This window comes from Ursus maritimus, unplaced genomic scaffold, assembly GCF_017311325.1.
Source record: "Ursus maritimus isolate PB19 unplaced genomic scaffold, ASM1731132v1 scaffold_1, whole genome shotgun sequence".
Classification (NCBI taxonomy): domain Eukaryota; kingdom Metazoa; phylum Chordata; class Mammalia; order Carnivora; family Ursidae; genus Ursus; species Ursus maritimus.
The window spans coordinates 76,291,744-76,303,932 of record NW_024423343.1 but is presented as its reverse complement, the minus strand read 5'-3'; the positions used below and the strand labels follow the sequence as shown (position 1 = coordinate 76,303,932).

At 40.2% G+C, this 12,189-nt stretch overlaps 1 protein-coding gene across 1 annotated transcript in view; it reads right to left on the bottom strand.

The window, feature by feature from the left end:
• The window catches only part of NEB (nebulin), a 271,288-nt gene that overhangs the window by 35,816 nt on the left and 223,283 nt on the right, over nucleotides 1–12,189 (bottom strand). The window contains exons 111-120 of the mRNA XM_040644991.1: nucleotides 11,753–11,857; nucleotides 11,184–11,288; nucleotides 8,430–8,534; nucleotides 8,164–8,268; nucleotides 7,428–7,532; nucleotides 6,327–6,431; nucleotides 4,920–5,024; nucleotides 2,650–2,754; nucleotides 2,166–2,273; nucleotides 529–633 (exon numbers count right to left, since the gene is read on the bottom strand). Coding sequence (XP_040500925.1) covers nucleotides 529–633; nucleotides 2,166–2,273; nucleotides 2,650–2,754; nucleotides 4,920–5,024; nucleotides 6,327–6,431; nucleotides 7,428–7,532; nucleotides 8,164–8,268; nucleotides 8,430–8,534; nucleotides 11,184–11,288; nucleotides 11,753–11,857 — 1,053 coding nt within the window. The remainder of the gene's footprint in view (nucleotides 1–528; nucleotides 634–2,165; nucleotides 2,274–2,649; nucleotides 2,755–4,919; nucleotides 5,025–6,326; nucleotides 6,432–7,427; nucleotides 7,533–8,163; nucleotides 8,269–8,429; nucleotides 8,535–11,183; nucleotides 11,289–11,752; nucleotides 11,858–12,189) is intronic.

Here is a 12,189-nt window from a genome sequence, read left to right as displayed (position 1 = left end):
GCTTTAAGATGTCCTACCACAAAAAAAAAAAAAAAAAGTCAGCACGGAGAGATAGGAGTAGGAGAAACATAGACCGACTTCTGACAGGCTCACATGACTAAAATGTGCGTGTGTGCGTGCGTGTGCATGTGTGCGTGCGTGCGTGTGTGTGCGTGTTTTCCAGAAGAAGCAGGTTCTAGAGCAGGGCAAGAGGAAGGTATAGAGGGTGGAGGGAATGAAAGATGCTGAGACACTTTCCAACATGCAGCCTTCATTCTAGAATTATATCTCCTACTTCTCAGCCACCTGGCAGGGAGGCCGAGTGGGTGTAACACCTGTGACATGGGGTTTGCCACCCTGGCTCTTCCCCGCTCTCCTCTGTGAGAACCAAGGCAGCACTTAGATTCCAGCATTAGTAGTCATGCTGCTGGGGCTAACCCTGGATCCAGACTCATTAGAGCTCAATCACCTGAAGAGACGAAAAAGGAGGTCATGTGTCCTGCAGAAGCTAAATCCCCCATTAGCCTTGGGAAAGCTTCTGGAACTTACGTTGGTGTTGACTTTGTAGGCATCCTTGGCTGCTTTAATATGAACAGAGTCTGGCACAATGGTGCAGTTGGACTTATTTCTCTGGTAAACTTCTTTGTATTTCAGCTGTGGGAGGAAACACAGTGAGACAAGTTTAATTTTTACAATGGCCTACTAAGCATTTAAAAGCAAGAAATTAAAACCATGACTGTAGTACGTAATGCTTCTTTAGACAGAATAAATCTGTTGTGAAGAAAAAATGCCGCCATGTACTTTCCTGTCTCAGATCTTCAAACTAGCTCCCCAGACCTGAGTATGGTCACCTGTGTCCCCATAGGATTTATGTCCCCTAAGCTTGGCTGAAAGGGCCATGTGTGTTTTTCCCTCCCCAACTCAGAAAAACCTGAGTTCAGAACATCTTGAAAACTGCTGATGGAAGAGAAACTTTCCCCCGCTAGCTCACCCAGATGGTGTTAGACTTGCCCTCCGTCTGTGCCCCCACAGTTCTGGCTTTATCTATATCATGTTGTAATGATGTGCTTATCTGTCTGTTCTTCCGTTAAGCTGAGCCCCTGGAGGGCAAAGACTGTGTACCAATAAGTACTTGACAAATGAAAGAATTGATGGATGCCGTCCATTACCCTCATTACTAGAGCCAAATTTAGCAAGTTGGGGCATGTGGGGTTTGGTTGGGAGGGAGAGGGATGGGGAAGGCTTAGCTTCTGTGGGCCCAACTCAGCCCATCCTGGGCCTGGCATTTCTAGCTTCACCCACTTCTGCCACTCTAAATACGGGCCCTGGGGCATCGTCGGGGACTTCTCACTAACTTGTTGCAGAGGATTTTAGGTTTGTTTGTTTTTTAAGATTTATTTAGTTACTTGACACAGAGAGAGGGAGGGAGAGAGTGGAAGGAGGGCCAGAGGGAGAGAATCTTCAAGCAGACTTTCTGCTGAGCATGGAGCCCGATGAGGAGCTTGATCCCACGACCATGAGGTCATGACCTGGGCCGAAACCAAGAGTTGGACACTCAACTGAGCCAACCCAGGCGCCCCGAGGATTTTAGGTTTTAATGTGGTTAAGTCTGAAAGTAAAACTGTTCTAAAGAAGCCCCATAGTGTCATCATACAAATCACAGTTGTCTGCACTTTGCCATGGACCTAGTAAATCAGTTTTTTTTAGGGGAAAGGCCTAGAAGTCCATATTTTTCATCAGTATCTCTGGTTATTGTTATAATCAGAAAGTTTGGAGGAATGGATACAGAAACGCTTCATTTTTCTATGGTGAGAGGGAACGGGCTGCTCCAGAGAAAGGATCTGATAGAGGATTTATGAACAAGTGATGTTCATGATTGAAGTGCTGAAACTTATCTTAACATAAAAAAATACGAAAAAATATTTTTAGAATGTTTTATACATTCCTGTCTTCATAGACAGTGCACTGGGTGTATTTAACATTTCTCATGGCACATGGCTGAGAGGATCTGCTCGGCCGTGCCCAGTCAGCTCACAGAATCACCAGCAAAAAAAAGATGATTTTGGTTTCAAGCCACTAAGTTTTAGGGTGAATGCTACACAGGAATAGATAACTGGACCGGGGTTCATTATATCACGTTAGAAAGAGCCCAAGATGAGAGGGGCTGCAAACATTCTGGTACTTACATCACTGACTTCATCTTTGACCTTTCGGACATGCAGCAACATGGGTGTGTCGTGGATTGTCGTGTAGCCTCTGGGCTTGGCCTTGTTGTATTCCAACTTATAAAGTATCTGAAGGAGAAGTAAAAGCAGAAGGAGACAATATTGCGCACCTCAGTTTACAATGTAATGTAAAAATATAAATGCAAAGTTTTTCGTGTGTTTTTGAGTGTACCTAAAGGAAAGAGAAGTCTATAAAATCAACAGGCACTTTCATGCTTTCTGCTAAAGCTCCATTGCCTCTAAATTGGGGTGTCTGACAATTTAGTTGGAATACTTCTTTATTGGAAAAGAAGAGTTGTGAGCATAGCAGGACATTTAACATCCCTGCCTCCCTCCCACTAAATGGCAGGAGAATCTTCCAGACATTGTGATGGTCAAAAATGTCCCTCTACATTTGCAAATGCTCCCCGAGTTTGAGAATCCATTCAGTGTTTCTTGCACTTACGTCACTAATTTGTTTGTTGACTTTTGTAGTACGCAGGTGTTCTGGAGTATCCACAATTGAGGTAAATTTGTCCTTTGAGTCTTCATAATTTTTCTTGTACTTGATCTAAATTGTAGAAGAGAAGAACAAGTTAACTTGAGGTGGAGTAGAGGGCTTTAAGAAAGCTGATTTTCCTCAAGAGCCCCACAGCAAATAGGATTATTAGAAGAAGCCACAGATGTGGGGAAGGTGGGCCATGGTGTCATACTTTCTCTTTTAATCCTAACAGAAATGTTTAATATAAAACTGTATGTGATACCAATAGTGTAATGAGGTGGGCAAATAATCATAATCCTCAGGATATTTTCCATATTTTTATACATTAGAAGCTCAGGCCCAGAGAGGTTAAAAAACTTGAACTAAGGGACACATATAGAATGAATCCCGGAGCCAGGACTGGATCCTTGTTCTCTGGACTCTGACAGGTAATGATTCACTTACAATATGCTGCATCAAATGTGTATAGTGTCTTAAGGTACGTATTCATGTCACAGATGAGACAGATATAAATTTAAAAATGAGTATATACGGTTGAAAGTATTTATCATTTTAAAGAAGACATTCATTTTTTAATTCCCAAGTCATGAGGGTTTTTCATGCACACAAGCTGTTTAAAGCGATATGGAGACAGCGCAACAAAATTTCATGCACGACTATTTGATGATCATATCAGGACAAAGGAACAAGTTCAGGCAAACAAGATGTTCTTATGGAGACCTCATTCCCCTCATTTCACGTTGATCTGGTGTCAAACTAAAGTGATAAAATGAGTTCCTAATATAAAAGATTGATTAAAAACTTTTTTCATGTGGGAAAACGGCATTTTATTAAGCAATTATCACTGGTTTTGTGTGTGTGTGAGTGTGTGTGTGTTTTCTGCGTCAAATGTACCTTTCAGCATGTGATGCAAAAGCGGGGGTATGTGCTTCTGCTGACCTTGTAGGAAGACAGTGTCACCAGCAACATTGCCGACAAGTATATATGAGGACAGATATGCTGGAAATAACCTAGCAAATTAGCATCAAACTCAAGAGGGGCCATAAATATGTACAATATTCAAGGCGTTGCACTGCAACCCTCATCTGTCCCAAATGGTACACTTGTAGTGATCCCTGAACAACAGATATTTGATGAAAACATTATTCAGGTATTTTAGATGCCACTGAATCTACTTAATACCCTCAATCCCTAAGGAATCCATTTCTTTGGGGGCCAGTATTAAAAAACTTGAAATCAATGTTATACCAGTTTGGAAATAAAGTCTGGAAAAGTCTCAGTTACCCTTACTAGGAGTCACTAGATGACGTGCGGATGGTGGCTGCTGCGCGTCACGCGGGGCCCCGGGCAGGGGCCATTTACAAGGAATGAACACTTATGCCCCTTTACCGCGTGACACCAGGCTGGGCAGGGAGCAGGGGAAGGAAATCAAGGGAAGCGTTAAAGTGAACGCCCTCAAGGCTTCTCAGTCTCTTCTGCACATCGTATCAGACATTACCTGGCTCCACATGTGTGTGTTGTACAGGGCGGTCAACATATCTGGACGCAGGATTTCATTACATCCTTGTTTCAGAAGCATCTTGGCACTAGATTTATATTTTCTCTGTTCATGCAAAGAGCAGTGAAGCACAGAAGAGACTTAGGAAGACGGAAGAGAACATGGCTCTATATCCCAATCACTGCTGAGTGAAGAGATGTAGGCACACACACTTTATGTACTCAGATATACATGTGGGTGAAGCACCAAATACGTTCTAGCACAAAGCAGATGACTGCAATATTGCAGCCCCGCGTCCATAACCCTGTGAATGGGGAGTAACAGAGCTGGTCCAGAGCTGGTCCCGCCAACGCCGCCTTACAGGAAAAAAGACGTCATTGGAGTAGAAAAAAACCAGTAAGGAGCTCTGTCTTCTTTCCTTCCATTAATTTGTGTCTTTATTTTCACTTTTGCAACTCCATTTGCAGTTTACAATTAGATCCTCTAGAAGATTCAAGGGTGGGAGGACCGACTTTTCTTTTTATCTTCACCACAGCACATGTGAGGACACAGAGCATGGACTGGCGCACTCAGAGAGCTCATGGGCTCTTTGGGTGGCTAGACAGATACTTTGAAACAGAACATCCCAATATCATAGGCAGAACCTATGACATCCTTGCAGCAGACGGAACGACATCTCATGAGAAATCTGGAGCACAGTCCTGCCTGGGCCGTCCGGCCAGCCCCATCACAGTACCTGACTGATCTGGTCGCCTGCGATCTTAGCCAGCAGATGTCTAGGCTCATCGACTACCAGGTGGTATTTATCTTTCCGCTGCTCATAATCAGCTCTGTATTTTTTCTGCTCAAACATCATATCAAATTATAGCAAGAGTACAACTTCAAGGCTACACAGAAATGTCCCAACATAAACACTCCAGAGAGCCAGAAACAGGTCATTTCTAGAGGTGGGCTTCCAAAGCATCCAGAGTAGTAATAACATGGTGGTAAAGAGAATTGAGTGAAGATTATACCTGGAGAAGGCTAGGGCTTGGGATAGATCTGATTGATGACACCAAAATTGGACTACCTTGTGCTTAAACATCTTCCATCTTTAAATGCAATGCCATTAGCAATGTTAGGTTTTATGGCATCTTAAATAAGGTTTACTATCTAACGCTGTGAGAATCAAAAAGCATATTCATGGGCAAATTCTACCAGTCTTCTCATGGTAGTAAATTGATTATGAAAGAGACCCTGGAAATCCTTTGCAAATTATAAAAACAGTAACAAAATTTATCAAGACTGTTTTCATAAGCTGACTGTAGTTCTTCAGTCGTCTCATGTGGAAATCTACTGAAAATGAACTAAATCAAATTTAAAAATAACAAAATATTCATATATTGAAATAAATATACCATTGGCCACATTTTCACTTTTAGATACATTTTGCTAATTTCCTGACATTGCTTTTTGATTTACATAAATCTATGGAAAATCCAAAGATAGGAAATTAAATATAAAATCATCCAAACATAAGATAATTCATAGCTTGCTCATTTTAGCCATTTTAAGCTGAATTTAGATTATTTGCAACAACAGTTCCAGGAAAGGCTGGGTAGACCATAAAGGAATATTTTGGGTGCAAATAGATACTTCTCTGCACCAATGTATGAGTAACAGTGGCAATACATTTGAATGCATGAATCACAATTATCCCCTTAGGGGTGGCTCTTCCAACCACCGCCATTTCTGTGCCCTGGTAAGGGATGCCAAATTAACCTTGAGCTTCTGGGTCTCCCAACCCTACACAGTATCACGTTTAAGGGAGTCCAGCTGATAGTCAACAAAATCTTTGACCTCCTTCCTCTTGTTACCCAAAAGGCTTTGCCGCCCTATGCTAGTGCCAACAGAGACAATGATGGCGGTGGGGCCCTCACATGACTCTGGACAGTCCCTTCACTTGTTTATTCATTGGACAGTCTCTTCACTCTGCTTTTGGCACAGCCCATCAGAAGGTGACATTATAAGAGTCTTTCCAAATCTTTAACTTGAATCAACATTTAAATTGACCTTCTTGTCATTTTATGTATTGGGTTTTAATCAAATAACTCTATAGACTTAAGGGAACTGAATGGGCTTAACTGGATCAAGTCATACGTACCTCATTCATCAACTGAGTTGCATACTTGAAATGCCTATTGATCGGACAATCCGCAACATACTTGAAATCTGACTTCGTCCTTTCAAATACCTCTTTATACTTATACTAGAGAAAAGAGAATATGGTTACTTGAGAGCAGGCTGTGATTACCTTAAGAATGAGACATGTCATTTATCCTATCACACAACTGAGATAATTTATTCATGGAGGAGAACAAGTAATTACTGAACACTTTGTCTCCTAAGGCAATGAAAGGTATACCCACATGGATATGAGCCCCACAATACATACTTTATTGAACAGATATCCACTCGATCTATCTGCCATATTAGGCAAAAACACAAATCAGTTCCTTCTCTGTTTCTATATATTATAAGTGTTATTTTATTTTATTCCATGTGAACTTGAAGGCATTTTAATTCATGAATTTGAAATAATTTTCCAGTAGTTAATTAAATAATCATAATATTTTAAAGCAGAGGTGAGCTAACATCTAAACCACCATCTGTTTTGAAATGGCCCCATGGACTAAGAAAGTTTTTTGACAATTTTAGGGGATTGTAACAAAGACTATGTGACAGAATAAATGTGGTCCACAAAGTCTAAAATATTTACTATCTGGCACTTTCCAGAAAAATTTGTTGACTCCTATTTTAGAACTCAAAGGAAGTTAATCCAACTACTTTATTTTGTAAATAGGAAAACAAGGCCATAAAAACAAAGTTATTTGCCTCAACTCACACATCAAGTTTGTGGATTAAAATAATCCCACTTTGTATTTGCTACCATATCAACTCTAACAAAGTAAGTCACCCAGAGACATAGTAACAGGGAAGAAATTCTGGAAGAGTCATGAGTTATACTAAGATGACTTTTCATTAAATTCAAATAAATGATATAAATAAATGATGACTATAGTCAGTGAGGTCGGTACTAAGAAACTTCCTAGTAGGGTGAACCATTCAGTATGTGCTCCAAGTACAGGGTCTAGAAGCCAGGATAGAGCGAGACATATGGAAAGCTGTTTCTTTAGTAGTGATTCTCTCTGTGGCCACTGGAATATGTTAAATGCAGGTGGTTCTTATCCTTAAGTAGACACACCTTGCTGTAGAGAGTCTTGTTCTTTTCAGCCAGAGTGAAGTCAGGGGTATCATAGGCATAGCAACCAATGCCCCTAAGCCAGTTCAAATCTTCTTTGTATTTTACCTGGGAGAAGAATATCAAAGAATTTTAAGAACTTATCTCCAAACAGTCGTAGCCTAGGATCAATACAAGTAGAACAAATAGAACAAACAGAAGCTCTGAAGTATAAATAATATTAAAGTTTTAAAACAATTATTTAAGTTTCCAGTAATACTGATTTCTGTTCATTTTATGGTGTATTGTTGTATATGGAAATTTTAATTTTTTAATACTAATTAAAGCAGTTCAAATCTAACAGGCATATTTTCCTAGAAAGTTTATTAGCTCAGCAGCTATATTTTCATTCAGAGAGCTGAAATTTCAAAAACGAACATTGTTATGTGTCTTCATTGCTTCATGAAGTTGTCTCTTTGAACGACCAAACAGTCTATTTCCTAGATGAAGTATATCACTTCCAGGCCTGTAATCTGATATCATACATTTAGAAGAAAAATTAAGTTCATAAATTTGGATATCTTTTTCTCTCTCTCAAGTTACAGCTCAGTTATGTAGCAGTGAGTTTTAGGATTTAAACATCCATACAGAAGATCTAAAACTGAGCCAAGTGTTTCATCAGTTTTTATGCAGTGTTTGAGTTCATAAGTCACATGGGAAAATGAATTCATATGCGAAAACAGAAAGTTTTGAGACTCACATCACTGACTGCATCGGTAACTGCCCGATGGTGAAAATGCTCTGGGCGGTCAGGAATGGACAACCAGATTCCCAACTGACTCATGTAGTTCTCCTTGTATTTCACCTGTGGTAAAAACACAAAGACAGCTATGAAGTCTTACCCAACTTTAATATAAAAAAGTCTACATTTCTCTAGAGAGTTTTAAGAAAGGGAGAATACTTAGAAAAGAAAAGAAAAGATGGTAGGTTATTCAGCCCACAAAATAGAAATACGTAAGGACATACTTTACTAATGTCATCTGTGACTTTACGATGATAAACAATGTCCAGAGCATCCTTCACAGTGTGGTATCTTCCTTTGGTCTTTTGAAATGTTTCTTTGTAGCGTAACTGGAAAGAGAAAAAGCACATAGATCGTGAAAAACCACCAAGTTAAATAATTGAGTTCTTTTAAGCTTGATCTCTCTTGAGTCTTGTGTCTTAGGTTTTCCCATGAATAAATTTAGGAGAGATTAAAAAGCTCATTTTCACATCCTGGAAGAGAAGGACATTAGGACAAAACTAGTGAAATCTGAATACAGTTTAATTTAATAATGATGTATCAATATGGATTCACTCATTGTGACAAACGTACCATGGTAATGTAAGGTATTAACAGTAGGGGAAAGGATGTAGGGTATACGGGAACTCTGTCTTATCTTTGCAACTATTCTGTAAATTTAAAACTGCTTAAAATAAGAAGTTTATTTAAATCTAAAACAAGCAAACAAACAAAAAGCTAATTGGGAAGGGAAAAAGCAAACAACCTTGTTGAGCCTAAGACTTATTAATGTACATGGAAAGAGGAGAAAGATTTCGTTTCCAACTCCTACTATCAAAATGCCTTCTCCACGAGGCAGTCCTGAAATCTTACTTTATAATCTTGATCTTTGTGGTATTTCAAGAGATAACATCTCTGACCTTAACCTAAGAATATCACAGAAGATTCATCCCATTTCCACAAGATGAGTATTTCTCTGAGCAATATTTTTTCAACCTCAAGTCTTTTTGGGTAGCTGAACAATTCATAATTAAAGGTGTCATTTCTCTGACATTGTAACTTAAGTTTTCACATGAATAATCTCATAAAATTGCTTAACTCCACTTGGGGGGATTGCTACTGTAGAAAAGCCAAACTCAATGCCAGATACCATCCTTGTTACACTGCACTATTTTAAAGGTTAGAGTTATCAGCATTGGTATGAGAAAGGCCTAGGGGTGGGGCTGTCCATTGGGGCATCATGAGTCCTAGGGGCCAATTTCACCATGCGACCACTCTCAGAGAGGGGTGATATAAAGTAGGCGTGGTTCAAGTTAATATTCAACAGTAGCCTTGAAGTGATAAAGATGGGGATGTCACAAGAAGACTAAAAATACCCTAGGGGATAGATTTTTAGGGTAGTATACAACTTTCTCAGCTTATATTTTAGGCAAAATGGTCTGCCCCTGGGCCCTGAGAGTGTACAACCGGTGCCTTGGTATGTTGGTATGCTGTAGCGCTGAGCAGCACCCATGGGCATTTTACATTTAGTGAAGAGCGTGCTAACGACCAGGAGATGCCAGCACTCTGTGCTCAGCCCATTTCTATCAGGCCATTGGATCTCATGCCCCTATACACCGGGNGGGGCGGTGGTGGGGGTGAGGGGTGGGGACCTACGATATCTCATAGGGTCAGGGGACAAGGTGCTCGTCCAAGTAGAAGACTCCTTTCAGCCCCAAATGAAAACTGTTGACGAAATTATGGAACTGAGATACTGTTTCAGTTTTATCACTGTAATGACTTTAAGATGCCCTGAAATCCTAGAACAGTATTCTTTTTTTTTATAATAATATTTTTTTATTATGTTAGTCACCATACAGTACATCCCTGGTTTTTGATGTAAAGTTCGATGATTCATTAGTTGCGCATAGCACCCAGTGCACCATGCAATATGTGCCCTCCTTAATACCCATCACCAGCCTATCGCATTCCCCCACCCCCCTCCCCTCTGAAGCCCTCAGTTTGTTTCTCAGAGTCCATAGTCTCTCATGCTTCATTCCCCCTTCTGATTATCCCCCCTTTCTTTATCCCTTTCTTCTCCTACTGATCTTCCTAGTTCTTATGTTCCATAGATGAGAGAAACCATATGATAATTTAGAACAGTATTCTTAAATTGAGGGGCCATGGGGTTGCTCGAGCTTTGGGCTGAGTTGAAGTCCCATTATGCCCAGTCCTCCAGGGATTCTGGTTCTGGTAATGGGTGCAATGCATCTGCAGGTGGGCTCTGAGAAACGAAACTGGTAAGAACTGGTTATCTACCCTGAGTTAATTTCATATCTTTATTAACAGGTAATCTCATTACCACTAAAAGCCAGTTGTGTCCTTGATCATGTGGTATGGGAAATGAAAGTCTGCCCCTCCTAATTCTAACAAATGTGTCATTCTCACGATTGAGGTGGTCAAAAGAAGAAAGGGAACAAACATTTTCTTCATGTTAACAAGAGGCCAGCACCGTGCCAGGAATGTTATATACATTACCTTGTTTTGTCTAACTTCATTATCACAGTTCTTATCCTCATTCCACATACCAGAAAGCAGAGTCTTAGAGAAATTAAGTAAATTATATAGAGTCATATAATGGGCAAGTGACAGCAACAAGATTTGAACCACATTTGGCTGACTCCAAGACCATGACTTTATGGATAAGCAACAATTATTTGTTAAGTATTCCTAGCAAATGCTACCAAAGAATTATAAGAAAGGGTCATAATTTGCTAAGAAGATCAACAAGAAAAACAACAGGCTTTTAGTATCTCCCAGCATTATTCTTAGCTACTGTGCCTGACTGATACTGTTTGTGCCTTTTGTTGTTTCAGTGTTGTTGTTGTTGTTGTTGTTCTCATGATCCATGCTGCGGACCAGGTCTTTGAATTACGGAGGACTGTAATATCTTCTGTGTCTTAGGTAGTGCAACCTCAGCTGTCCCTATCACAGCAGAAGCAAGAAGAAAATATGCGTACATCACTGGCGTTCCAATAAGCCCTCTTGGCTCTGATGAGGATTGGCGTGTCCGGAACGGGGGTGTACTTGTCCTTCATTTTTTCATATTGAATCTTGTACTTGTTCTAAGAAATAAAGATAGAAAAAAGAGACAAACTGAAATTAACTTAAATTTCATCCCTCCCAATTCACAACCATGTCACAGATCCAGCCCAGGGACATAATGTATCGGGCTTGATTAGAGAATAGCTTTACCTTCTGTGTTTGACGCTGCTGAGCATAATTATAGAAATGAGCTCTCTGATCAGAGGCAGCAAGGGAAGGTTTTAAGGAAAGATTTTTTTTTAATGATTTATTTATTCTAAGAGAGAGAAAGTGTGAGAAGGGAAGGCCAGAGGGAGAGGGACAGAGAGAATCTTAAGCAGACTCCCTGCTAAGTGTGGAGCCCGATGTGAGGCTCGATCCCACGACCTTGAGATCATGACTTGAGCTGAAATCAAGAGCCAGCTGCTTAACCAATTGAGCCACCCAGGCGCCCAAGGGCTTTTTCTTTAACCCAGTGCATCTTGATGCCAAATTCCCGACTTACCTCACTGACCAGGTCCTTTACGTCTTTAGCGTGCTTCAAGGCTTTGGTCTGGTTTCCAGCGTGATGATGGGGTCTCTCTTTGGTGGCAAGTTCAACATACAGATACTAAATGATTAAAGAAGAGGGATCAGATGTTATAGAGATAAAACATTTATTATCTAGTATTCATTCATTTTCATTCATTTCTAACTCTTCAATGGGAGGGTCGTGTCTACTTGTTGTCGTCCTGGTTTTTCATTTATCATATGTATTTCTGTTCATTTGTTTCTTTCTGTGTTTCACATTTGGAAGCATGCATACATACACTAGTTACCTAATACCCTTACTGTTGAGTATGGCCCGATCTAAAACCATGTGATAAAAGAATGCTGATGGAAGAATGAGAGGATTCTGACAAAGCCCTTGACACATTTCCCCCCAATTTTTGTCTGAATGCA